This window comes from Achroia grisella, unplaced genomic scaffold (assembly GCF_030625045.1).
Source record: "Achroia grisella isolate CSIRO2021 unplaced genomic scaffold, CSIRO_AGI_Agris_v1 utg461, whole genome shotgun sequence".
Taxonomy (NCBI): Eukaryota; Metazoa; Arthropoda; class Insecta; order Lepidoptera; family Pyralidae; genus Achroia; species Achroia grisella.
The window spans coordinates 1,358,704-1,383,794 of record NW_026712871.1 but is presented as its reverse complement, the minus strand read 5'-3'; the positions used below and the strand labels follow the sequence as shown (position 1 = coordinate 1,383,794).

General features: G+C 39.6%; 1 protein-coding gene across 1 annotated transcript in view; it reads right to left on the bottom strand.

The window, feature by feature from the left end:
- The window catches only part of LOC131845367 (endoribonuclease Dcr-1), a 59,604-nt gene that overhangs the window by 2,321 nt on the left and 32,192 nt on the right, over window positions 1–25,091 (bottom strand). The window contains 20 exon segments of the mRNA XM_059194422.1: window positions 1,320–1,428; window positions 1,784–1,874; window positions 2,498–2,627; window positions 4,000–4,143; window positions 8,287–8,374; window positions 10,092–10,280; window positions 10,557–10,735; window positions 11,443–11,536; window positions 12,059–12,202; window positions 12,685–12,837; window positions 13,178–13,702; window positions 15,228–15,391; window positions 16,513–16,580; window positions 17,220–17,310; window positions 18,317–18,431; window positions 19,931–20,015; window positions 21,789–21,874; window positions 22,446–22,584; window positions 23,926–24,096; window positions 24,685–24,863. Of these exon segments, the coding sequence (XP_059050405.1) occupies window positions 1,320–1,428; window positions 1,784–1,874; window positions 2,498–2,627; window positions 4,000–4,143; window positions 8,287–8,374; window positions 10,092–10,280; window positions 10,557–10,735; window positions 11,443–11,536; window positions 12,059–12,202; window positions 12,685–12,837; window positions 13,178–13,702; window positions 15,228–15,391; window positions 16,513–16,580; window positions 17,220–17,310; window positions 18,317–18,431; window positions 19,931–20,015; window positions 21,789–21,874; window positions 22,446–22,584; window positions 23,926–24,096; window positions 24,685–24,863 (2,944 nt within the window).

The following is a 25,091-nucleotide window of genomic DNA, read 5'->3' as shown; positions in this document are numbered from 1 at the left end:
TGATGGTAAATGGTTACCGTAGCCTATGAACGCCTGAAATACCAGAGGTATCACGTGCGCGTTGCCGACCCTTAATATATGCTTTTTGAAAAACCCCATGCTGAAGTCTCGTCGGAAAACCTCTGCAGGAAGTTCATTCCACAATCTAAGTGTACGCGGGAGGAAACTCCTCTGAAACCGCACTGTTAATTTTATATTAATATATTTAAAGTTTTCTTGTATTCTTTAATCAAAATTATATATTATGTCACTTCACTCTTTACCATCTTACCATTAAATACATTTTTCCAGTCATAAATAGTTTTACTACATATTTCTACAACAGAATTCCTAGGTTAGTACATCTCTGTGTGGGGAATTTCTGGGTTGGTAACTTATACTCATGAACTGGTGCTGCTGTTGGGGCTCTCTCTTTCTGATAACTATTACTGAATTATTTTGTTTATTGAAGTTATGATTTACTTACTTTTATCAATTTAAAATCTTTCAATCTATCACTTACTTAATCAATCAATCAAGTTCTTTATATGCTACTATCACTCAATCAAGAATATATATATATATATATGATTAGACTTTTTGCTTTTGCAATAGCATATGCTGGTGGTCACTCTATTCTCCCAAATTTGAATTTAAATGAATCTGTATGATTGTAAACATGTACAACAATTATTTGAAAAGAATACGAGCTGAGTTTCTTGTCAGTTCTTCTCATCTCGAAATCATTCCGAACTGACGGTAGGTTTGACATATCATAAGAATCTGTAATATACCTCCATGAATAAAGATATTCTGAATTTTGAATATGGCAATCAATCGATCAAGTTATTTATTTTGCTATTTGGCAGTTTGTATTCTTACAAAATCTTAAAAATGTAACAGTGAACAACTTTTATATAAAAGAGCATCACGCAAGTGTCTTGCCGTATATATGCAGATGGCCCATGAATGTGATGAAAAAAACGTAAATAATTATAATAATATATAAAAAAAATAGACATATATTATCTTATGTGTAATTTTAGATTCATATAAAGATTTTTATGAAATTTTATTTGCATATTCAGCAGGTACAAGAATCGGCTACTATTTTTCATAGCCCTAAGTGATAAGGGTTGTCTATCTCTAAACATTTATTTTTTTAATTAATGTACAATTTTTTTTACAACCCTAAAATTGCACCCTTCTCTATTTTTTAACTGCTATTTTAATTTATACGGCAAAACAGCGTTTGCGGGGTCAGCTAGTAAATATATACATTATACATAATATAAAAAAAAAAATATATGAAGAAATTATTATATACAAAAAATATTTACCAGAGTCGAGGAATATAGCGCCAGCGACGGATTCGAACAGGTCACCCAATGCCTTCGGTACCTCCACATCCTCTGCCTGCTCCATCTCGTCCTCTTGTATCAAGTAATGCTGGAAAACACACCAATTTTAGATCATTCTACTAACATATTTGCAGGTCTAGCACCGCCTTACTTCCGATGATCGCGGGTTCAATTCTTGCATGATACAAAACATTTCTGAGTATGATTGTTTATATCGGTTTGGGTGTTTTCTATCTATAATATGTATGTATTTAAAAAAATATATATGTATTTGTATCAGTTGTCACGTAATCATAACACAAGCTTTATGTAGGCGAAAGTATAGAGAGAAAACCAAAAATTCAAACTTTCATAAAAAACAACAAAAGCTTCAGCTAACTTAACTTGGGACTAGATGGCGCTGTGTGAAGTGTCCTGAGATGATTATTATTATTTCTGTTTACCTCTTCACTAATAGAATGTCCATTCTCCTCTTGTATTTTCACATACTTTGTGAGCACCTCGTTCAAGCCCGGAGACATATGCCGGAAGTATCTGTAAAAATAAATTTATTTACTGTAATATAGGATATATTTAAAATCCTTGTGTTACAATATTAGTTATTGGGGGAATGGGATTGTTAGTAATGTGGACTCATGACCCCATTACTAGCAATGTACCATGTCAGGTTGACCTCCACGCGGTTCCCTCTGGAAACCATCGTGATAAATTCCTGGTGAATTTGTCACGATGGGCTAACTGACCATTCATCTTATCATCCTCCTCTGGTGCCCCGTCAGCGAAAACCGTTAGCGCAGTCGGGTGCAACATTCCATTATCATCCAAAAAAAAATTATATTAGTTATTAGGGGAGGGGGAGGGGGTTGTAGATAATGGGGATCAGTAGGCCTCTTGCTAACAATTTACCATGTTAAGTTCACCTTCACGCGGTTTCCCCTGGAAACCACCGTAATAAATTCTTGGCAAATTTACCACGATGTGCTAACTGACCTGACCTCATGCTCATCTTATCATCTTCCACTGGTGCCCCGCCATCGTAAACCGTTAGCGCAGGCGGGTGCACCATTCCATTATCATACATAAAAGAACCCCAATAAAAAAAATTGAGAACTATCGCGGGTGAAAGCGCGGGCACAGCTTAAATAAAGTGAGCTTACTTGTGGAAGGAGTGCCTGGCTGCTAGAGCTGCAAAGATGGTATTGTTGACCAGAGCTGACCGCAGGTCTGTGAGCGCGCCGGGCGAGTGACGCCGGGAGTCCTCGTATAGGTGCCGCGTGATCAGGTAGTCTATAGGACGGTTAATAATAAACAAATGACCATGGACAAATAACACAGCGCCATCTAGTCTCACTCACAGTGGTATTTATATCAGTTGTGTACCAGTACCCATAACACAAGCTTTAGCTAGCTTAACTTGGGTCTAGATGGCGCTTTGTGCATTGTCCTGAGATTATTATTTCAAGTCGTATGTGGCCCGAGTACCCACCAACATGCTGCCCACCTTTATGAAGGAGGACTACTGACCGAAGGGTGTGGTGTATCGGCGCTACCGTGGCAGATTGCCGTCGTCAGTGTAGTGACCATATAGACAATTTGAATTTATATTTTATTATTATTTCATATGTAGCTTAGTCTATAAGGTATTTATAATATGGGTCATGTAGCCTGAATTAAATATTTATATATATATAAATAGAAATAATCTTTATTCAAATAAACTCATTACAAGCACTTTTGAATAGTCATATTTTGATTCTACCACTCATTCGGAATGCAGATTCATCACAAGAAGAATGAGCAAGAAACTTGTGTGTTGCTCTTTTTAATAGATGTTTTTTTTATATAAATAATTACAGTGTAACAAGTAAGAGGCATGCGACAATCAACATAGAAATCGCTACGCACTCATTATTAGTGTAATCAGATAATATTGTATATATATATATATATATTTTATAGAAAAACTTTATTATCGTTAACGAATTCTTCAATTTTATAGTAAGCTTTTTTGCAAAGGAACTGTTTTATTTGACATTTAAATCTTTTTTCTGGCAGATTTATAACAGACTCTGGTATTTTATTAATGTTTAATTAAAATTTATAAAACGAATTACTAACTTTAGCCAAACGACATTTAGGTAAAATCAGTTTGTTATTGTTACGTAAGCTATATATATTAGTGCAATCACTAACTCTTTTGAAACTGTCTATATTCTTCCTGGCATACATGATATTTTCATAAATATATTGAGAAGCAATGGTGAGGATATTTGATTCCTTAAAGCACTCTCGCAAAGACTTATGGAACCCATGCTATAAATGGAGCGAATGGCCCTTTTTGAAAAATAAATATTGTATTATATATACACATATGAATGTGGATGTTTATAAGGGCAGAGAGACAGATGAAAGTGGCGCCGGTATCAGAGAGGTTGAAGAGTAATCGTCTATCATGGTATGGACATGTAATGCGTAGGAACGAGGATAATATTTTAAGGAAGGTGTTACATACGATATGATAAGAAAGAGAGTGAATAGCGAGATGACTACGAACAGGGATGAATGGAAGAGAGATACATATAATGCCGACCACAAATAAATGGGATAAGGAAGAAGCAGATGATGATGATATATATATATATATATATATTATACTCACCTAGTATGGCGTCGCCGAGGAACTCAAGTCGTTGATAGCAGTCGGTCAGTCTGTTTGTGTTATGAGAAGCGTGTGTCAACGCCTGCAGAAGGAGAGAGCGATCCTTGAACCTGTACTGCAGTGTCCTCTCGAGAGCATCATATCCTGGAGAAGAGAAATCGGTATTATAGTACATATATATTAGCTGTCTCGGCAAACGTTGTTTTGCCAAATAAATTAAAACCGCTAGTAAAAAATAGGGTTCATGATAGAAGAGTGAATAGAAGGGATCGAAATTACGACGGCCTGAGCCGAGGTTCGAACCCCTAGTGGTGTCCTCAGACTGGCGTTGTATCCGTCAGGCAGGAGTTGGCCATCAGCCGCTCCATAAGTCCTTCCGCGGGTTTGAAGTGCCATCTGCACTCGCCCCATATCGTCCGGTGAAGCTGTAAAGGCCAGCTACGGCCAACAGCATTAGAGTAGTACGAAAAAAAAAAATTGTGCAGCCTCTTTTGGTCGACAGACGTGCTCTCGAACGAATCTCCGTATCATACCGTATTTGCTTTATATAATTTTAGTTCTACCTTCTATTAATTTTGTTAAAATTAATTATACGATTTGTTATAACTTTCTTTTATTTAATTAACATTTAGAGGTCATTCCTAACAATGTATTATATTAAGATAGAAAGAAAGAAAATAGTTTATTTGGTACGTAACATTTTTTTTTTTTTCAGACCACTCTAATGCTGTTATCCGCAGCTGGCCTTTACAGCTTCACCGGACGATAGGGGGCGAGTGCAGATGGCACTCCAAACCAAAGGAAGGACTTATGGAGCGGCTGAAGGCTACTCACGCCTGATGGATACGACGCCAGTCTGAGGGCACCACTAGGGGTTCGAACCTCGTCTCAGGCCGTCGTAATTTCGATCCCCGTTTGAATTGGACGGGGGATCGATCGGAGGGGAGTACGTAACAATAATAAAAATAATTATTACATTTTAAATTACATACTAGTTTATACATCAGTTGTCTATTGTTAGGGTTCACATCGATATTGTCGAAAAATCTGATATTTTGTATTAAAAGAAGGTAGTTTCATTATTACTCGGTATCGTTAAACTAGTTGCATATAACCCCCACTCATATCTTCTCTGTATAAAAGGGAGGGTTTTTGTAGGCCGCGGCACCGACCCGACATACTGGACATGGCACTGCTGAGGAACGTAACCCTACGGGTGAGCTCCCCAGAAGTCCATGCCGAGCTTAACTCGGACCATCGACCGGTAACCCTCCTTCTGGGCCCTCCGCCCGACACGCCACTACCAACCAAAACGATAACAGACTGGCAACGACTCGAGAAATCTCTCGAATCGACCGACACACCGATTCTAAACCGTATTCCCGACGTCATAGAGTCCACCGAGGACACTCTCATTGCGATCGACTCGCTTACTAACCACCTGCAGTCGGCAGTCAAGGACTGCTCCAGGGAGGTACCGGCGACGGACGACCGTCGCTGGCAGCTCCCCGATGACGTAAGGAGGTTAATAAGCGATAAGAACGCAGCCACTAGAGCGTACGATCGCTACCCCTCCGAACCGAACCGGGTGCGCCTGCGAGCCTTATAGCGTAGCGTTAAGGAGCGCATCGCGCAGATCCGGGACGGCCGGTGGGGCAAGCTCCTAGAAGAGATAACGCCATGCCACACCGCGTACTGGCGCATAGCGAAATCTCTCAAAACCGACCAACAGACAAACGACATGCCCCCGCTAGTCCGACCCGACAACACTATAGCCTTCTTCGACGAAGACAAGGCTGAGTGTCTAGCGTCCAACTTAGAAGCCCAATGCTCCCCCAGCACGCTCCCAGTCGAGGCAGGTCATCTCGAGAAGATAGACACCGAAGTCGAACGCATCGCGTCCACCCCGCCCACCGAATCCCTCTCACCAGTCACGCTTGATGAGGTCAAAACGCTAGTTAAACAACTACCTATCAAAAAATCACCCGGCTCAGACGGCATATCGAATAGATTAGTCAAAAGTCTGCCATCCCAACTTTTGTTATTACTCGTCGCTATTTTTAACGCGGCGCTGTCCAACGCTATATTTCCAGACAGCTGGAAAGAAGCCGTGGTCATTGGCATCCCCAAGCCCGGTAAAAATAAATCCGACCCGTCCAGTTATCGTCCTATCAGCCTCCTCAAGGCTATAGGCAAGCTGTACGAGCGAATCCTCCTCGCCCGCCTAAAGGAGTTTATATACTCCAAAGGCCTGCTCATCAATGAGCAGTTTGGCTTCCGAGCCAAACACTCATGCGTCCATCAAGTGCACCGCATCACGGAGCACATTCACAAAAACACTCTGTACTTCGCCACCAAGTCCCCCAAAGGCGGTACAGGCGTCCTATTTTTCGATGTGGCTAAGGCTTTCGATAAAGTCTGGCACAACGGCTTGATTTACAAGCTTCATCAGTTAGGTGTCCCCGACAGGCTAGTACTCATTGTACGAGATTTCCTGTCGAATCGCTCTTATCGCTACCGTATAAACGGAGCGTTATCCGACCCGCACCCCATACGAGCCGGCGTCCCTCAGGGCGCCGTCCTCTCTCCGATGCTCTACTCGTTGTACACCAACGACATCCCCAAATTCTCCGACTTAAAAGTCGAAATATCGCTGTTTGCCGATGACACGGCTCTCTTTACATCCGCCAAGTCCCGTGCGACAATAGCCAGACGGCTTCAGAAAGCCGTAACGATACTGGGCGAATGGTTCCGTCGGTGGCGCATAGAAGTCAATCCCGAAAAAAGTGCAGCAGTGTACTTTAGCAGGGAATTCGACTCTATGAATCACCCGATCGAACTATTCGGCCAAAACATCCCGTGGGTTTCGAAAACGAAATATCTCGGCGTCACCCTAGATAGGAAACTAACGTTTCGTCCTCACATCAAGCGTGTCCGCGACCGAGCCGCCTTTATACTAGGGCGACTCTATCCTTTTATTAACAAGCACAGTAAAATGTCGCTTCGCAACAAGCTGACATTATACAAGGCTTGCATCCGTCCCATCATGACCTACGCTAGTCCCGTATTCGCCCACATACCCTACTGCTTAATCAACAGACTGCAGGTCATTCAGAATAGGTTTCTGCGTCGAGCCACCGGTGCGCCGTGGTTCGTTCGCAGCGTAGATCTCCACCGCGATCTTAATCTGCCCTCCATCAAGCAGTTTATGAAGGAAGCGTCTCGACGCTACTTCGACTCTGCCCAATCCCACCCTAATCCGCTTATAGTCAGTGCGGTCGACTACGCACCGAGGAGTAATATCCGACATACGCGACAACGTCGCCCGAGGCACGTTCTCATTGACCCCGACGACCCCATAACGGCAGGTAACCTCCCCACGGGCCCACCCGTTCCACCCCGACCACACTTTTACACACACACACGACACCGTCCTCGCCGGCGAAGACGACGACCTCGAACACACAATATCGCGCATTCAACCGGGCGCCTGCGCGCGCCCGGGCGCTCCACACCGGCGCCCCCGGGCGCCTCTCCGATCGATCCCCCGTCCAATTCAAACGGGGATCGAAATTACGACGGCCTGAGCCGAGGTTCGAACCCCTAGTGGTGCCCTCAGACTAAAGTCGTATCCGTCGGGCAGGAGTTGGCCTTCAGCCGCTCCATAAGTCCTTCCGCGGGTTTGGAGTGCCATCTGCACTCGCCCCATAACGTCCGGTGAAGCTGTAAAGGCCAGCTACGGCCAACAGCATTAGAGTAGTCCGAAAAAAAAAAAAAAAAAAGGCCGCGGCATTCGGTCTTTGTGCACAGGATGTGCTGGTTGTATTTTAATTGCTAAAGTGAATTGTGTTAGAGACATAGTTAAATTAATGTTATATAGTTGGTATTTTATTATAATACATACTTTTACTAGTACATAGAGTTGATATATCTTACACTAGTATCCATAACACAAGCTCTGCTTACCTTGGGACTAGATGACGCTGTGTTAATTACTATTATTATTATTACTGACTAACTGTACCCACGACTTCGTCTAAGCCTAAGTTATTCCTTATTCAGCTACCTGTCAATAAAAGTCCCGTCAAAATAGGTCCAGCCATTTCAGAGATTAGCCGGAAAAACAGACAGACAGACAAAAATTGTAAAACATGTTATTTCCGTTCATGTATCTTATTTATATTGATATGCATGTACTAAAAACCGGTTTTTAAATATTACAAACAGACACTCCAATTTTATTTATATGTATAGATTATTTATTTAATTTATTAGCAAAGAATTCACCTGATAACATTTGTTCCAATTCCCCCTCAGGGTCTTCTATGTACCGTAGCAGAGGAGACGGGGGTGCTTTTAACTCGCCGAATATAGGCTGCAAGAAATAATAGTCTAACTGTAAAAGAAAAAAAGTGAGGGGGTGATGTTAGGTCATTATTTATTTATTTATTTATTTATTTAAGCTTTGCATTCCATAATTTTACAGTAAATAGATAGACAGGTACATTTCAAGGTAGGTTAATTATGGACCCTGTTGGGCACAGCAAGCGGAAGAGAGGAGAGGAGGACGAATATTTTTTTTTTTTTTTATAATATATAATAATAATAAAAAAATAGTAATAATAATTAATAATTTGAGATTGTATATATTTAATTACTAAAATTGTATAATATTTAATTCAATATGTCATTTTTATATTCTAAAATTGTATAATAACATTTTTTAATCAATAATGTCTTGAGATTTCTTATAAATATTTTATCATTTTTTATCTCTTTTAAAGAAAGTGGTAGGTGGTTATATATGTTTATGGATGACACCAGAGGACCACTTGAATGTAGTGCTAACGTGGAGGATGGAAGAAGGAGCCTGTTTCTGTGTCGTAAATTATATTTTTCACACCTTTCTTCGCGTGTTTTATAGAAATTGGGGTATTTTCGGACGAATTTACTGGTTTCTAAAATATAAATGCAAGTCAAAGTAAGAATATTATGTTTTTGGAAATATGGTTTACAGCTTTTACGATTGTCAATATTTACCAGTATTCTAATTAGTTTCTTTTGTAAGGTAAAGAGAGTAGGTGCATCGGTACTGTTTCCCCACATTATTATCCCATAACTCAACCATGCGTACGCATATGCATAGTAAGTGGTGAGAGCGGTTTGCAAGTTAGTGGTTCTTTTAACTTCCCGAAATGCATATACAAACCTAGACACTTTACTTTTTATTTTCTTGATATGCGATTTCCAATTTATTTGTGAGTCAATGGATATACCGAGGAGCGTGAATTCATTGACCACTTCCAATTGCATTCCGTTATACACGAAGTCAACGTCAAGTGGTCTTCTTTGACATGGGTGGAAGGTCATTAATTTAGTTTTAATATCTCCCCCTCACTTTTTTATAACAATGTGGTACTATATCAGGTCACCTTCTACACGATTCGTTAGTGACCTAACATCTCCCCTCTTCTCCTTCATTTTTGTAACAATGTGGTACTATATCAGGTCACCTTATACACGATTCGTTAGTGACCTAACATCTCCCCCTCTTCCCCTTCATTTTTATAACAATGTGGTACTATATCAGGTCACCTTCTACACGATTTCTCCTGAAATTCAAAATGGCTAGTTCCTGGTGACCTTACCACGACGTGCTAACTGACCTGACCTTATCCTCCACTGGTGCCCCGCCAGCGTATATCACTAGAGCTGGCGGGTGCACCATTTCATTATCATTAAAAAGAAAAATATTCGGTAATATTCGGCCAGCTCCAGCCGTGAGGAGCCAGCTTCTAATCCGAGTCCTCGTCTGGTGCTACATGTTCCATCCTATATTGTTAGCTCTAACTCCCCCACACCGGGGGAAAAAGGGATTGTTAGTAATGTGGACTCATGACCCCATTCCTAGCAGTGTACCATGTCAGGTTCCCCCTGGAAACCATCATGATAAATTTCTAGTGAATTTCTCACAATGGGCTAACTGATCTGACCTCATTCTCATCTTATCATCCTCCACTGGTGCCCCGCCAGCGTAAACCGTTAGCGCAGGCGGGTGAACCACTCCATTATCATCCCTAAAAAAAACAGACCTGCATCCACCGGCCCTGGTCGTCCCTGTAGGGCCGCAGGGATCCGACGGGCCTGCCGGGCCAGCTCCAGTCGTGTGGCGCCAGCTCCTGATGCTGCTGCTGCTCCTCACATTCCTCGTCGGATGACAGCTCCGTGCCAGAGTCTGAGGTGTCGTACGAGTGCTCCGTCGACGGCTGCGGAGCTGGTTTCTGTAACAATATTACATTTACATAACGGCCTCGGTAGTCTAGCGGTTTAGCCTCACTTCCGATGGTCGCGGGTTCGATTCCTCGCACGGTGAAAACACTCATGACTATGATTACTTGTATCGGTTTGGATGTTTTCTATGTATATTATAGACAAATTTACAAAAAATATATCTTTGTATTTATATCAGTTGTCTAGTACCTATAACACAAGCTATGCTTACCATGGGACTAGATGGCGCTGTGTTAATTGTCCAGTAATATTAATTACAAAAATACCTGCACAGTGGCGCCCTCTGGTCTCGGCCTGCAGTACGGGTGGTCGGGGGGCAGCGGCAGGTCGTGTTGGGGCAGCACCCGGAGCCCCAGCCACGACATGAACAGCAGGGCTCCACGAGGCCCACACTCCAGTAAGTACGCCCCGATCAATGCCTCCACGCAGTCCGCTATCGATTTATCTGTAATTATCAGTGATGAGTAGTATTTTGACGGCCTCAGTGCTCTAATTTTATTTCATACTAGCTGAATATAAAGTTATTTTTCTAAAATAAAAATAGCCTAAGTTACTCCTTATTACATCAGCTACCTGTCAATAAAAGCCCCGTCAAAATCGGTCCAGCCATTTCAGAGATTAGCCGGAACAAACTGACAGATATATACATAAAAATTGTAAAAAATGTTATCATGGTGTATGTACTGTATTTATATTCATATGTATATCAGTAAAATACGGTTATTTCAATATTACAAACAGACACTCCAATTTTATATATATGTATAGATGTATTTCGAAAAAGAAAATCATAATATAACATTTGTCTAGTACCCGAAACGATTATTTGTATCTGTCTGACTCTTTTCTATGTATATTATGTATGTATTTTCAAAAAATATATGTATTTATAACAGTTGTCCAGTACCCATAACACAAGCTCTGCCTGGCTTGGAACTAGATGGCGGTGTGTGAATTGTCCTGAGATTACTATTATTGTATACTATATATTTGCATATATTATATATAAACCTTCCTCTTGAATCACTCTATCTATTGAAAAAACCGCTTCAAAATCCGTTGCGTAGTTTTAAAGATTTAAGCATACATAGGGTCAGACAGACAGCGACAGCGACTTTGTTTTATACTATGTAGTGATGATATTTTTCTTACCTGGTATGCTGTGCTGGGTGATGAGGTTGTAAGGTATGAAACAGCCAGAGGAGTCCAATGAAGATTCAGGTATGACGCGCTCTTGTGTATCACTCTGCAAAAAAAAAATCTTGTCAAAAAAAAATGGCCTCATTGCTCTAGCGGTTTACCACGCCGCTTTAGTTCTGATGGTCGTCAATTCGATTCCTTGCACAATACTAACATTTTGTACCTGGTGCTAGTGCGCCTGGTGCTGGGGTACCTGTTGCTGCTGGTGATCCTGATGTTGCTATTTCTGGTGATGCTGGTGTACCTGATGTCGTTGTTCCAGGTGCTGCTGGTGTACCTGGTGTTGCTGTTGGTCATTGTGGTGATGGTGGTGTATTTAGAGCTGCTGGTGATCCGGATGCTGCTGTTCCTGGTGATGGTGTAGCTGGTGCTGCTTGTGATCCGGATGCTGCTGTTCCTGGTGCTGGTGTAGATGGTGCTGGTGTTCCTGGAGCTGCTGGTGATCCGGATGCTGCTGTTCCTGGTGATGGTGTAGCTGGTGCTGCTTGTGATCCGGATGCTGCTGTTCCTGGTGCTGGTGTAGATGGTGCTGGTGTTCCTGGTGCTGGTGTAGCTGGTGCTATTGTACCTGGTGGTGGTGTTGCGGCAGCAGCGTGGGCGGCGGGCGGTGGCAGGGCGGCAGCCAGTTGTCGTGTGGCTCGAACTTGCTCGCGATCATGCGCGCGCCCAGTCGCCGGCACCGACCCAGCCGGTACAGGTTCAGGTTCGACACCTATGCACACAATATTACATTTAGGCCACAATTGTTTACTAACTAAACCCTAAACCAGTAGATTTAGTCTATTTAGTAGAGAAGAAAATAACTGACAAGAAACTCAGCTCGTATTCTTTTCAAATAAATGTTGTACTTGTTTACAATAATACAGATTCATTTTTAAATTCAAATTTGGAATTCAAACATGAACACGGATACGACGTCATCACGTGCCGCGTTGTACATGTTTACATCAATGCAGATCATTTTTAAATTCAAATTTGGAATGTAAACATGAACACGGATACGACGTCATCACGTGCCGCGTTGTACATGTTTACATCAATGCAGATCATTTTTAAATTCAAATTTGGAATGTTCATTCATGAATGAATGAACAAATAAATTCATGTTTGAACGAATGAACATGAACACGGATATGACGTCATAATGAGACGCTGACTGTTACGTTTCATTCCGGAGAACTAAGGTGGACCTACCTGCTTACTCCTCATGTGGCTGAGTTTCCCCTCGTGGACGGTGGGGTGGGCGCAGTACAGGTAGGCTGTGATGGCGAACTTCAGGAAGCTGTCTCCGATGGTCTCCAGACGTTCCAGGTTGATACCGTCATTGGCATTGGACATCGTCAGGGCCTGTGGACCAGAACAGCCAGTTTACATCTTCAAATCAATTACAATAGAATAGAAATAATAAATATCCCTGGACAATTAACACAGCGCCATCTAGTCCCAAGTTAAGCTAACTAAAGCTTGTGTTATGGTTACTAGATAACTGATATAAATACATAGATTTTTTTTCCTAAATACATACATAATATACATAGGAAACCGATAGAAACAATCATAGTCATAAATACAAATGTGTGCAGCGTGAGAGGAATCAAACCCGCGACCATCGAAAGTACAGCGGTGTACTAAACCGCTAGACCTCCGAGGCCGTCAGATTATTATTATTAGATATAGAGAAACTAACCTGCAAAATAACACTAGGGCTCGGCCCCGGATGACCTTCTAACTTCGGCTGATAATCAAAATCAAACTCCTTCTCATTCTGCACCTTCACGTCTTCATAATAAGGTACAAAATCCTTTGTAGTCTCCCATTTACTAACTTTATCTATATAATTTTCTTTAGCATTAAAACCAATATTCAAAACCTTCTCGTTGACGTAACCCTCTGCGTCTATATCCACATCGACCATAGAGAAACATTTCAACTTTTTAATCTCATCCATAGACGAACTTTTTTTTAATTCCGACAGCAGCAACCGTTTGTTCCTTTCTATCGTTTCAATATCAATTTTTCCGTTGGAAAACTCGATATTATTATAAGGGAACATTTCTAGAAGTTTCGAGGCATCCTTTTGTTCGGGACTGATGGATTTTTGTGTATTATTTGGCAGTATACTGTCTATACGCTTGTCATCTTTGATGAGGTAACCTCTTGCGACTATGTTATTCTCGTGTGATACGACCGATTTATAGAACTTCTCTATATACTGTGAAGAGGAAAATATTAAATTACATATTTAAGCAGAGTAATAATATTAATTAGAGACATAGTTAATTTTAAACTTTCGTGTTTAATATACAACATTATATAAATTATTAACCAGGTCTTAACAAACTGAAACGTCGAGAGAGGTAAATACCTTTATTTGCCATAAAATTATTCGTGTTAAGACCCGGTTAATAATTTAAATAATGTTTAATTAGAGACATGTGAGCAAGGTGGACTTATATCTAAAAGACCCTCAGATCCTCCGCCCAATTCAAACGGGAATCCAAAATTACGACGGCTTGAGCCGAGGTTCGAACCCCGGTGCCTTCAGACCAAACTCGTATTCGTCAGGCGGGAGATGTCTTGAGAAGTTCCATAAGTCCATAAGTGAAAATCTCGTGCATGAACTATTGCATTATGATAGTTGTTCGTGCGAACACTGCTAGCGAAAGCGAAGTGACCTTGAACGACCGGGCACGGCTAAGATTCCGATCAATCTCCGTCCAATTCAGATGGGGATCGATATTACGACAGCCTGAGCCGAGGATCGAACCCCTAGCGGTGTCCTCGGCCTAAAGTCGTCAGGCGGAAGTTGTTCTTCAGCCGCTCCATAAGTTATTCCTAAGCTTTGGAGTACCATCTGCACTCGCCCCCTATCGTCCGGTGATGCTGTAAAGGTCAGTTGCGGCCAACAGCATTAGAATTGTTTGAAAAAAAAAGAGATCTCTTCCAGCCACTCCATCACTGTGTGGCATATCCACTTTTGAGTAGATAGGACTAGAGCTACTACAGTTGAAAGACCTAAATCTAACAATAATTATTTTAAATACATGAACAGCTTCACGTAGAATACAGAATACAAACATACAAATCGCTACCAGTGCTACCAGCCACACCTACAAATAACTCGAAATTTATTTTAGAAACCAGTTACTAACATAAATTCACAAAAATCCACAAATTACACACATCACACAATTCGTCACAAGTCACACAACTCGCCACAAGTCACACAACTCGCCACCAATGTCATAACTCGCTCACTACTAAACTCGCAACTATCTCCACAACCTCAACGCAACTCGCCACGAATCTCGCAACCCTTCATTATTCATATAAATCGAAACCAATGACATAACTCGGTTTAAGTCTGTCGGTCAGGACGGGTTGTCCTCAATCACACAACTCTTCACTAATGTCATAACTAGCTAACAAAGTCACAACTCACCACGAATCTCACAATTAACCAACAACGCAACTTCAAACGCATCTCGCCTCGAGTCTCAACCCGTCACACAAATCATCACCAATCACACAACTCGCCACTAATATCACAACTCCTCAACAAAGTCACAATTAACCACCAAATGCAATCGCAACCCGCCGTTATTCACACCACTCGCCATTATCGTCACGACTCGCCACCATCGTCACAACTCGTCAGCATTATCACAACTCGCCACTACCGTCACAACTCGCCACCATCGTCACAATACGTCACATCATCACAACTGGCCACTAACCTCCTTGGGCGCGTTCCCTGTGCGTACTAGTGCGTCATGCACGGCGCGGTCGGCCGCGTCATCCTCGGCGTCGGGTAGCGGCGCGGGATTCACTTTCTTTCGTTCCACATCAAACGCTTCGGCCTCGTGGGGCGTTTTGTACTCTATCCGGAAGCTCATAGGGCCTAAAATTGTATAACATTAATATCAATCTATATGAATGTTATAAAGTAAAAGTTACTTAATGGATTTATATAATTTTATTTAATTCCGCTAGCATTAGCATGTGTGAGATCACAAATATTCAGTGCGGGAACCTGACCACCGCTACTGAAAGCGTTACGACTTTCTCTAATGGCGATCAAATTCCGACCGGTGAGTCTACACCCATACTGCGACAACCGTTATTGAGTCTACACCCATACTGCGACAACCGTTATTGAGTCTACACCCATACTGCGACAACCGTTATTGAGTCTACACCCATACTGCGACAACCGTTATTGAGTCTACACCCACACTGCGACAACCGTTATTGAGTCTACACCCATCCTGCGACAACCGTTATTGAGTCTACACCCATACTGCGACAACCGTTATTGAGTCTACACCCATACTGCGACAATCGTTATTGAGTCTACACCCATACTGCGACAACCGTTATTGAGTCTACACCCATACTGCGACAACCGTTATTGAGTCTACACCCATACTGCGACAACCGTTATTGAGTCTACACCCATACTGCGACAACCTACACCCATACTGCGACAACCGTTATTGAGTCTACACCCATACTGCGACAACCGTTATTGAGTCTACACCCATACTGCGACAACCGTTATTGAGTCTACACCCATACTGCGACAACCGTTATTGAGTCTACACCCATACTGCGACAACCGTTATTGAGTCTACACCCATATTGCGACACGTATTTCGCCTCAGAACGAGGTATCATCATGCATTGAACAGAGCTCGTATATACTTTGGAAGCTTAGTATTGTCTGTTCGTTGACCAGGCTACGAATGTAAAAATAGTTAGAGAAATTGCTGTTTGGAAAGTGCTTGAAAAGTCATACACTTTTCATTCCAGAAAATATTTAGGTAAGTCAGGACTACTGTATATTTCAAACTATGACTCATGACTTGCACCCGCAACCATCGCAAGTAAAGCCGTGTGCTAAACCACTAGACCATCGAGGCCGTCAAAAGTGAGTGTCATTCTAAAACATCACGTGATTAATAGACGGCCAATAACTATATAATTCTATACAAACCGTTCTCGAGTATGACGAATACTTACTAAGATTCGACATAAAGCCATCGTTGTCATCGCTCATATCAGAATCCGTATCGTCCGTGTCGAATTCACTGTAAAAAATTGGTTTCAATTAATATTAGTAAGACTATAGGAATTAATGCAGTATGCTTATTTATACATAGTATAAAATAAAGTCGCTGTCGCTGTCTGTCCGTCCTTATGTATGCTTAAATCTTTAAAACTACGCAACGGATTTTGAAGTGGGTTTTTTTAATAGATAGAGTGATTCTAGAGGACGGTTTATATATATACTTGCTTTTGCCCGCGGCTTCGCTCGCGTTAATTTATCCTCTTAGCGATGGAATTCATAAAAATCCTTTCTTAGGGGATGCCTACGTCATAGTAGCTTTATGCATGCAAAGTCTCAGCCCGATCGGTTTGAAATTGACAAAGTTTCATACAAACTTTCATCCTATCATTTATTTTATCCCCTTGAGGGTAGAATTAATCAAAATCCTTTCTTAGCGGATACCTACGTCATAACATCTACCTGCATGCCAAATTTCAGCCCGATCCGTCCAGTGGTTTGGGCTGTGCGTTGATAGATCACTATGTCAGTCACTTTTGAGTTATATATATTTAGATAATACATGTACACTCGTGCGAATCCGGGGCGAGTAGCAAGTAATATATAAATATGTTAGACAAAAAGGCAGCCTTATCGCTTATTACATGTTATCAAGCGTTACCTGGACATATAGGAGCAGTCGCTGTCCGCTAGAGTGTGGGGGTGAGTAGGATTGAACTGCCTCTTGGTTCTCTCAGACCAGTCCACGCCACCTACAATATAAATCTAATTAAGAAAAACAATCTCTCGACATAACAAGTTGGTTATATTACTTGGTGAATTAGAAAATTAGTTAATAATAGAAGAGAAATAGAATCATATTCAAATAAACTTAATTTTAGTTCTTTTGAACAATCATAACGTTTTTTTAATCTACCGACTGATGATGGACGACTTAGGCTTTAAAGCCGGCTACCGCAAGGGAAACCCCAAGTAGCGCCCGTGACTGTGTTTAAAGAGCTCTTTTAGAATGCATTAACACTCGCCTTCACTACTTGCAGCTTCCCCCCAGGCCCAACTAAGACCGGGATGAACCTATTCCTAATACAATTCACTTTAGTATCTAAAACACTATCTGTGCTCGTCGACTGAATGCCGCGGCTCATCCAACCAAAGAGGATTATTCAACTACCGACCTCCGTATTTATAGACCAAAGTCAGTGTAGTAGGTTGGTCTATAAATACTAGATGGCGCTATTTACAATATTCGTAATAATCCTTACATTGGGTACTTCATTAGTACTAAAAACAAACTACCTTCTTTTAATATATTTTTAAATATCGGAATTTTTCTACAACAGTGATGTGAATTTAACATTTGTAAGTTCACATTTTACAAGTCGAAACGTGTGAATACAAACTACCAACCAGCACTAATTTATTTGGGTCAAATATAAAAACACAATAAGATTAAATCAGTCGTAGTGATAGGAGCAGACCAGTCCCTACAAGCAGCACTCGTTCACGAGTATGACGGAGGAGCCAGCCAACACTGATAAGAATACTATAAGAAGAGAAATAAGAATAATATATATATATATATATGTGTCTATGTATTTACATCAGTTGTCTAGTACCCATAACACAAGCTGTGCTTAGCTTGGGACTAGATGGCGCTGTGTTAATTGTTCTAAGCTATAATTATATAGACGACGGTTAGCACTTATCATCAAGCTGGCCGGGAGCCTGATAGCCATTAGTTACATATAAAGAACTTACCAGAAGCGGATGTGCACAGCGTCAGGTTGGAAGGTAACGGTTCAAGGAATTCGTTGTACTCGGTTGTTTGTATGTTGGATGCCATCTCGTTACTCCAAGTGCCAATCTCGAACGTCTAAAACAAACATACAAATATATATATATGTACATATATATGTACAAAACTAATAAACGCTGCAGATTGGTGTTCCTAAGTATCGTTTAGGGGCTGTTCAAGTATTACGTAAGCAGATTTATCACAATTATTTACCCCCCATCCCCCGTTGTCAGCAAAAGTAAGCAAAGCTCTTACCCCTCCACCCATGCTTACGTAACACCAATTAACACTACTGATATGTTATATAATTCATTTTTAAAAAGAATGACATCTCTCAATTAATGTATTATATATTTTTTTAGCAAAGACAATGTGAGGGTTGCCATTCGTGTAAAAAAGTAAATTACGACCGATGACGTAATCATCATACAGACTCCCCCACCCACATGTCATCCAAAATAAGCAAAGAAAAGACCCCCCCCCCCCCAATAGTGCTTACGTAATACTTGAACGGCCCCTTAGAAAAAGAATAGAATAGAATAGAAAATCATTTATTCAAATAAACTTACATTGAAGCACTTTTGAATAGTCATTACATTTTTTAATCTACCGCTCATTCGGAAAGCTGTCTCATCACAAGAAGAACGAGCAAGAAACTTGCGTGTTGCTCTTTTAAATAATTTTATTATTACTTTACATTTTTAAGTTTAAGTGTGTGAATACAAACCACCAATTAACACTAATTCAAACTAATGGTTCTTATATGGGAATGGGCATAAAAATGTAAAACCATTTTTAAAAAGAATTTTTTTAACACCTACTGAGTTGTCAGAATGAACTATAACTGTTGAGTCTTGAATAAAGTGTATTTATATTTACATATATATATATATATATATATGTAAATGAAAGTCATTGACATTCATTATTTGAATTTGGCGCGCATATGTAGGTGAATTAAATTTAAACGTCAGAATGACGTACGTCATTTGTCGAGGAAGTTTCTAGATGTTTCTAACAGTTTTTTTGCTGAATAATACGTGTATAATTGTTTATAATTTGAGTTGATAATTTTGTGAAGTAATAGCGTTAAATGTTGTTTCTCTTTTCAGAGCAACACAATTAAGTATATTATTTCACATAAAAAAGGTGTTTGAAAAATACATAACACATTATATATATACATTACAAACAGACACGCCAATTATATATATATGTATATGTTAGTCTATAAGGTATTTATAATATGGACCTAGTCGCCTGAAATAGATCTATACATATAAATAAACTTGGAGTATCTGTTTGTAATATTGAAATAACCGTTTTTTACCATATGCATACGATTATAAATACAGTACATTTTTATCTGTCTGTTTGTTCCGGCTAATCTCTGAAAAGGTTGGACCGATTTTGACGGGACTTTTTTTGATAGGTAGCTGATATAATAAGGAGTAACTTAGGCTACTTTTATTTTAGAAAAATAAATTCCATGCGGACGAAGTCGCGGGAGCAGCTAGTAAATAACAATAATAATAATTGTGAGGTGATAACCATCGAGCTACGGGTTTATTACTCACATTCTCAGCATCCTCCTTCTCTTGTAAAATATCATTTATTGTCTTCTCTTCTGCGCTGGATTCTTCTTTACTATCTTCTATTGCGCTGAAATTATATAATAGAAGAATTAATACAGCGCCATTTAGTCCCACGATAAGTAGACCTTGTGTTATGGGTACTAGACAACTGACATAAATATTTATATATATATAGGTATATACTAGCTGACAAGGCAAACGTTGTTTTGCCTTAAAATAAAAAAAAAAAAACAATTAAAATCTGAATTGTCAGAACTTCATAATAAATAGGTGTAGTGCCCCTAACATTTAGGGGAATGAAAAATAGATGTTGGCCGATTCTCAGACCTACTCAATACGCTCACAAAATTTCATGAGAATCGGTCAAGCCGTTTCGGGGGAGTATGGGAACGAAAACTGTGACACGAGAATTTTATATAAGATATATTTGTAAATATATACCTATATAGAAAACACCCAGCCTAATACAAACAAACATACTCATGAATATACTATAAATGTTTGTACAGTGCGAGGAATCGAATCGCTGATATAAGCGGTGTGATAAAACACTACACCACCGAGGCTGTCAATTGAAATTATAATGATTGGAATATAATTCCATGAATATAATAACGAAAAAATACATATATATTTACTATAACGAATGAAGTAAGCCGAGTAGAACGGAATATAAATATTTATGGCAAAAAAGCATATAACATATACAATTGTAAAACAATGAAATTAGTTTGCGATTTTAATATTGCAAATTACAATGAAATTAGTTTAAGATTTTAATGTTGCAAATAACAATGAAATTAGTTGAAGATTTTAATATTGCAAATAACAATGAAATTAGGTAATGATTTTAATATTGCAAATAACAATGAAATTAGTTTAAGATTTTAATATTGCAAATAACAATGAAATTAGTTTAAGATTTTAATATTGCAAATAACAATGAAATTAGTTTAAGATTTTAATATTGCAAATTACAATGAAATTAGGTAATGATTTTAATATTGCAAATTACAATGAAATTAGTTTAAGATTTTAATATTGCAAATAACAATGAAATTAGTTTAAGATTTTAATATTGCAAATTACAATGAAATTAGTTTATGATTTTAATATTGCAAATAACAATGAAATTAGTTTAAGATTTTAATATTGCAAATAACAATGAAATTAGTTTAAGATTTTAATATTGCAAATAACAATGAAATTAGTTTAAGATTTTAATATTGCAAATAACAATGAAATTAGTTTGAAAACTTTAATATTGCAAATTACAATGAAATTAGTTTAAGATTTTAATATTGCAAATAACAATGAAATTAGGTAATGATTTTAATATTGCAAATAACAATGAAATTAGTTTAAGATTTTAATATTGTAAATAACAATGAAATTAGTTTAAGATTTTAATATTGCAAATAACAATGAAATTAGTTTAAGATTTTAATATTGCAAATAACAATGAAATTAGGTAATGATTTTAATATTGCAAATAACAATGAAATTAGTTTAAGATTTTAATATTGTAAATAACAATGAAATTAGTTTAAGATTTTAATATTGCAAATAACAATGAAATTAGTTTGAAAACTTTAATATTGCAAATTACAATGAAATTAGTTTAAGATTTTAATATTGCAAATAACAATGAAATTAGTTTAAGATTTTAATATTGCAAATAACAATGAAATTAGTTTAAGATTTTAATATTGCAAATTACAATGAAATTAGTTTATGATTTTAATATTGCAAATAACAATGAAATTAGTTTACGATTTTAATATTGCAAATAACAATGAAATTAGTTAAAATCAGATAACAATGAAATAAAAGTACTTACTTGGAATCCTCTGTGTTCGATTCCTTCCCATCTGTATCTTCTTCGTCCCTCTTCTTTTCACTTCTTTCCGAGTCTGCATTGAGAACCTGTTATAAAATATATATAAAATTTAGCTCTCAACCTTACCATAAGAAGAACTTACGTATTGATCTTTTAAATAAGCGTTTTTCGGAATTACTTTGTTAAGAATTTTATGTAAATACATAATGCCAAATAGCAAAACTTGACATAAATAAATACAAAGTTACTTATGAATGTGGATCACATCATCACCATCTGCTTCTTCCTTATCCCATTTATTTGTGGTCGTCATAATGTTTTCTCTTCTATTCATCCCTGTTCGCAGTCATCTCGTTATTTACTTCCTTTCTTACCATATCATCTTTCACACAGTCCATCCATCTCTTTTTCGGCCTATTTCTGTTCTTATAACCATTCATATTCATATGTAACATCTTCCTTAAAATATTATCCTCATTCTTACGCATTACATACCAATCCCTATAAGCACGATTCGGAGTCCCCCCCGCCCCCGGTTTTTTTTTCTTTTTTTTTTTATAACACAGAGGACAAACGAGCATGCGGCTCACCTGATGGTAAGTGATTATAATTAATGAATGCCCCCTTTGACGATTAACTATGCAGAAAATGTTATACCTCAGCAAGACTCCAGCCAAAATCCAACGGCGGCCACTGGAAGCCTGGGTAGTCGGTGTCGTCAATCTTGGGTATACCGAGACCGACATCGATGGCCACAGCGCGTCTGATCTCGTCTGCTATTAGCAGAGCATTGATCCTGGAAGCCGGATTAGAAATAGAAATAGAAATAATCTTTATTTAAATTTCAACTTCTTGCTGCGTGATCCTACACTGACTACGGCAATATATCTGTCTAACCCTAGATAACACTAGGCTATAAACTAGGCTCTAGAATACCACAGCGCCATCTGGTTTTAAATAAATACAACAACCGTTGATGACGGGGGAAATGAGATTGTTAGTAATGTGGACTAATGAACACATTACTAGAAATGTACCATGTAAGGTTGACCTCCACGCAGTTCCCCCTGGAAACCATCGTGATAAATTCTTGGTGAATTTGCCGCAATGGTCTAACTGACCTGACCTCATGTTCATCTTATCATCCTCCACTGTTGCCCCTCTATCGTAAACCGTTAGCGCAGGCGGGTGCACCATTCCATTATCATCCATAAAAAAAACACTAACAAGGAGTCGTCGCATCCACACAATTCCTTACAATAAAAAGAAATAATCTGAAGAATGATTCAATCTTGTGTATTTAAGAGTTTCTCCCTTCGGTCAGATCAGTTAGCCCACTAACTGATCTGACCTCATACTCATCTTATCATCCTCCACTTGTGCCGCGCCAGCGTAAACCGTTAGCGCAGGCTGGCGGACCATTCCATTATCATCCACAAAAAAAAACAACCGTTGATGTTGGATAGTTGAACTTATTTTTTTTCGAATTATTCTAATGCTGTCGGCCGGAGCTGGCCTTCGCAGTTACACTGGACGATAGGGGCGAGTGCAGATGGCACTCCAAACCAAGGGAAGGACTTATCGAGAGCTTGAAGGACAACTCTTGCTCGGCAGATACGAGTTTAGTCTGAGGGCACCGCTAGGAATTCGAACCTCGGTTCGGGCCGTCACAATTCTGGTCCCCGATTGAGTTGTATGGGGGATCTATTAGAAGGGAATTATACTGTACATGAAGGACGTTGTATGACAGTATGAAATAAATTACCACATCCACTTTTTTTATTGAGGTTTTTAGGCTATTGTCAGGTGTTAAGACCTGTAGCACTGCGTCCTACATAGATCTATTGTGCTCGCTCTTTTTCAGAGCTTGCCTCCTAGACCCGTCAGGGACAAGAATTGAAGGATATTCTTAGGAGCGATGGTTTTTATCTCCTTAGGATAGAGTGTGTACTTCCTAAAGGAGATATTGCGTTTATGCTTGAGTTGCCTACAATCGATATAAGATGTGTAGTGGCGTTTTCTCTTCTGTGTCATCCACTTTTTTTTTTTTTTCACGTCAGGAAAATCCATCATGGATAACCATCCGCTTAGGGACGAATGGATACTGCCGGACTCCTACCTGCTGTCATCCACTTACCTGTACAGAATGCAAGGTAATGCAACAGTGGCGAACCACAGTGGCGCAGCGAAGGGGTGAACCCGACACAACTCGGGTACTAGGATCTGTTTCTGGTCCAACCTGTCTCGCTTGGCTCGCCTCGTGCGTTCAGACGACACGGGCAGCGCAACTCCTTTCCTATTCACGTATCTGTTGAAAAAAAGTACAAACTTTGTACAAAATGGTCAACTGCTGTCGAAACAGAGGTATCTTTCCTCTAAATAGAACGAAAATCGTAATTATTAGAGAAAGTGTATATGTGTAGATTATTTTATATACTGTTTTCAATTTAACACGGTCACTGTTTATACGTATAATTAGGAAAAATCACAGGATCTTAACACTTACGTAAAATACTTACGGATGGTGATCAGGCGATCAGAAGTGTATTAACTGTAGTGTGAAGATACTGTGAGTATTGTTTGCCGAGATGAATATCGAGCGAGTTTCAATAGTAGCAACAAACGAAGACTTTTGAAAGTACTACTAATATAAGAATTTATTTACCATCTGCTCTGGAGTCTTCACGGGTAGACTCATGGCTGTTGAAACACTGTTGTAATATCTGGAGCTTATCTGTTTGTCGCAATCACAGGGCTGAATTTATCGGAGTCATGGACTCGTAATCGTCGGAGTCACAGAGCTATATTAATCGGAGTCATAGGATCGAGGTTCAGGCTGATGTTACACCAGCGTCGGATGGTTACCACGACAAAATAATTAGAAATGTCTCCTGACCTGGGCGTGAGGAGGTTGAGCCTGGCGCTGGTGTGGTCGACGTCCAGCAGTGGCTGGTCGCTCTGCGTGAGCGTGACGCCGTACTTGCTGCTGTAGTACTCGCGGAAGCTGGCGTGCGTGGCCGACGGGAACGCGGAGTCGGGGTTCAAGTTCCAGCATATTTCGGCCACTAGAAAAAACTGTTTCAAATAATATATATATGAATAACAATGTTGTGATGAAAGATTTGATGTACTTGTATGTTTACTAGTAAACGATACCTTCTTTTTACTTGGAGAAAATCCCTCAAGATGCTCTGCCTGCCCCGGGGGAGGCAAGAGGGTATAAAGCTATTTAATATTTTCTAAAAACTCCCTGGTCAAACGCCATAAGCCGGAATGGCGGGATCGAAGTGACAGTCTACTGCG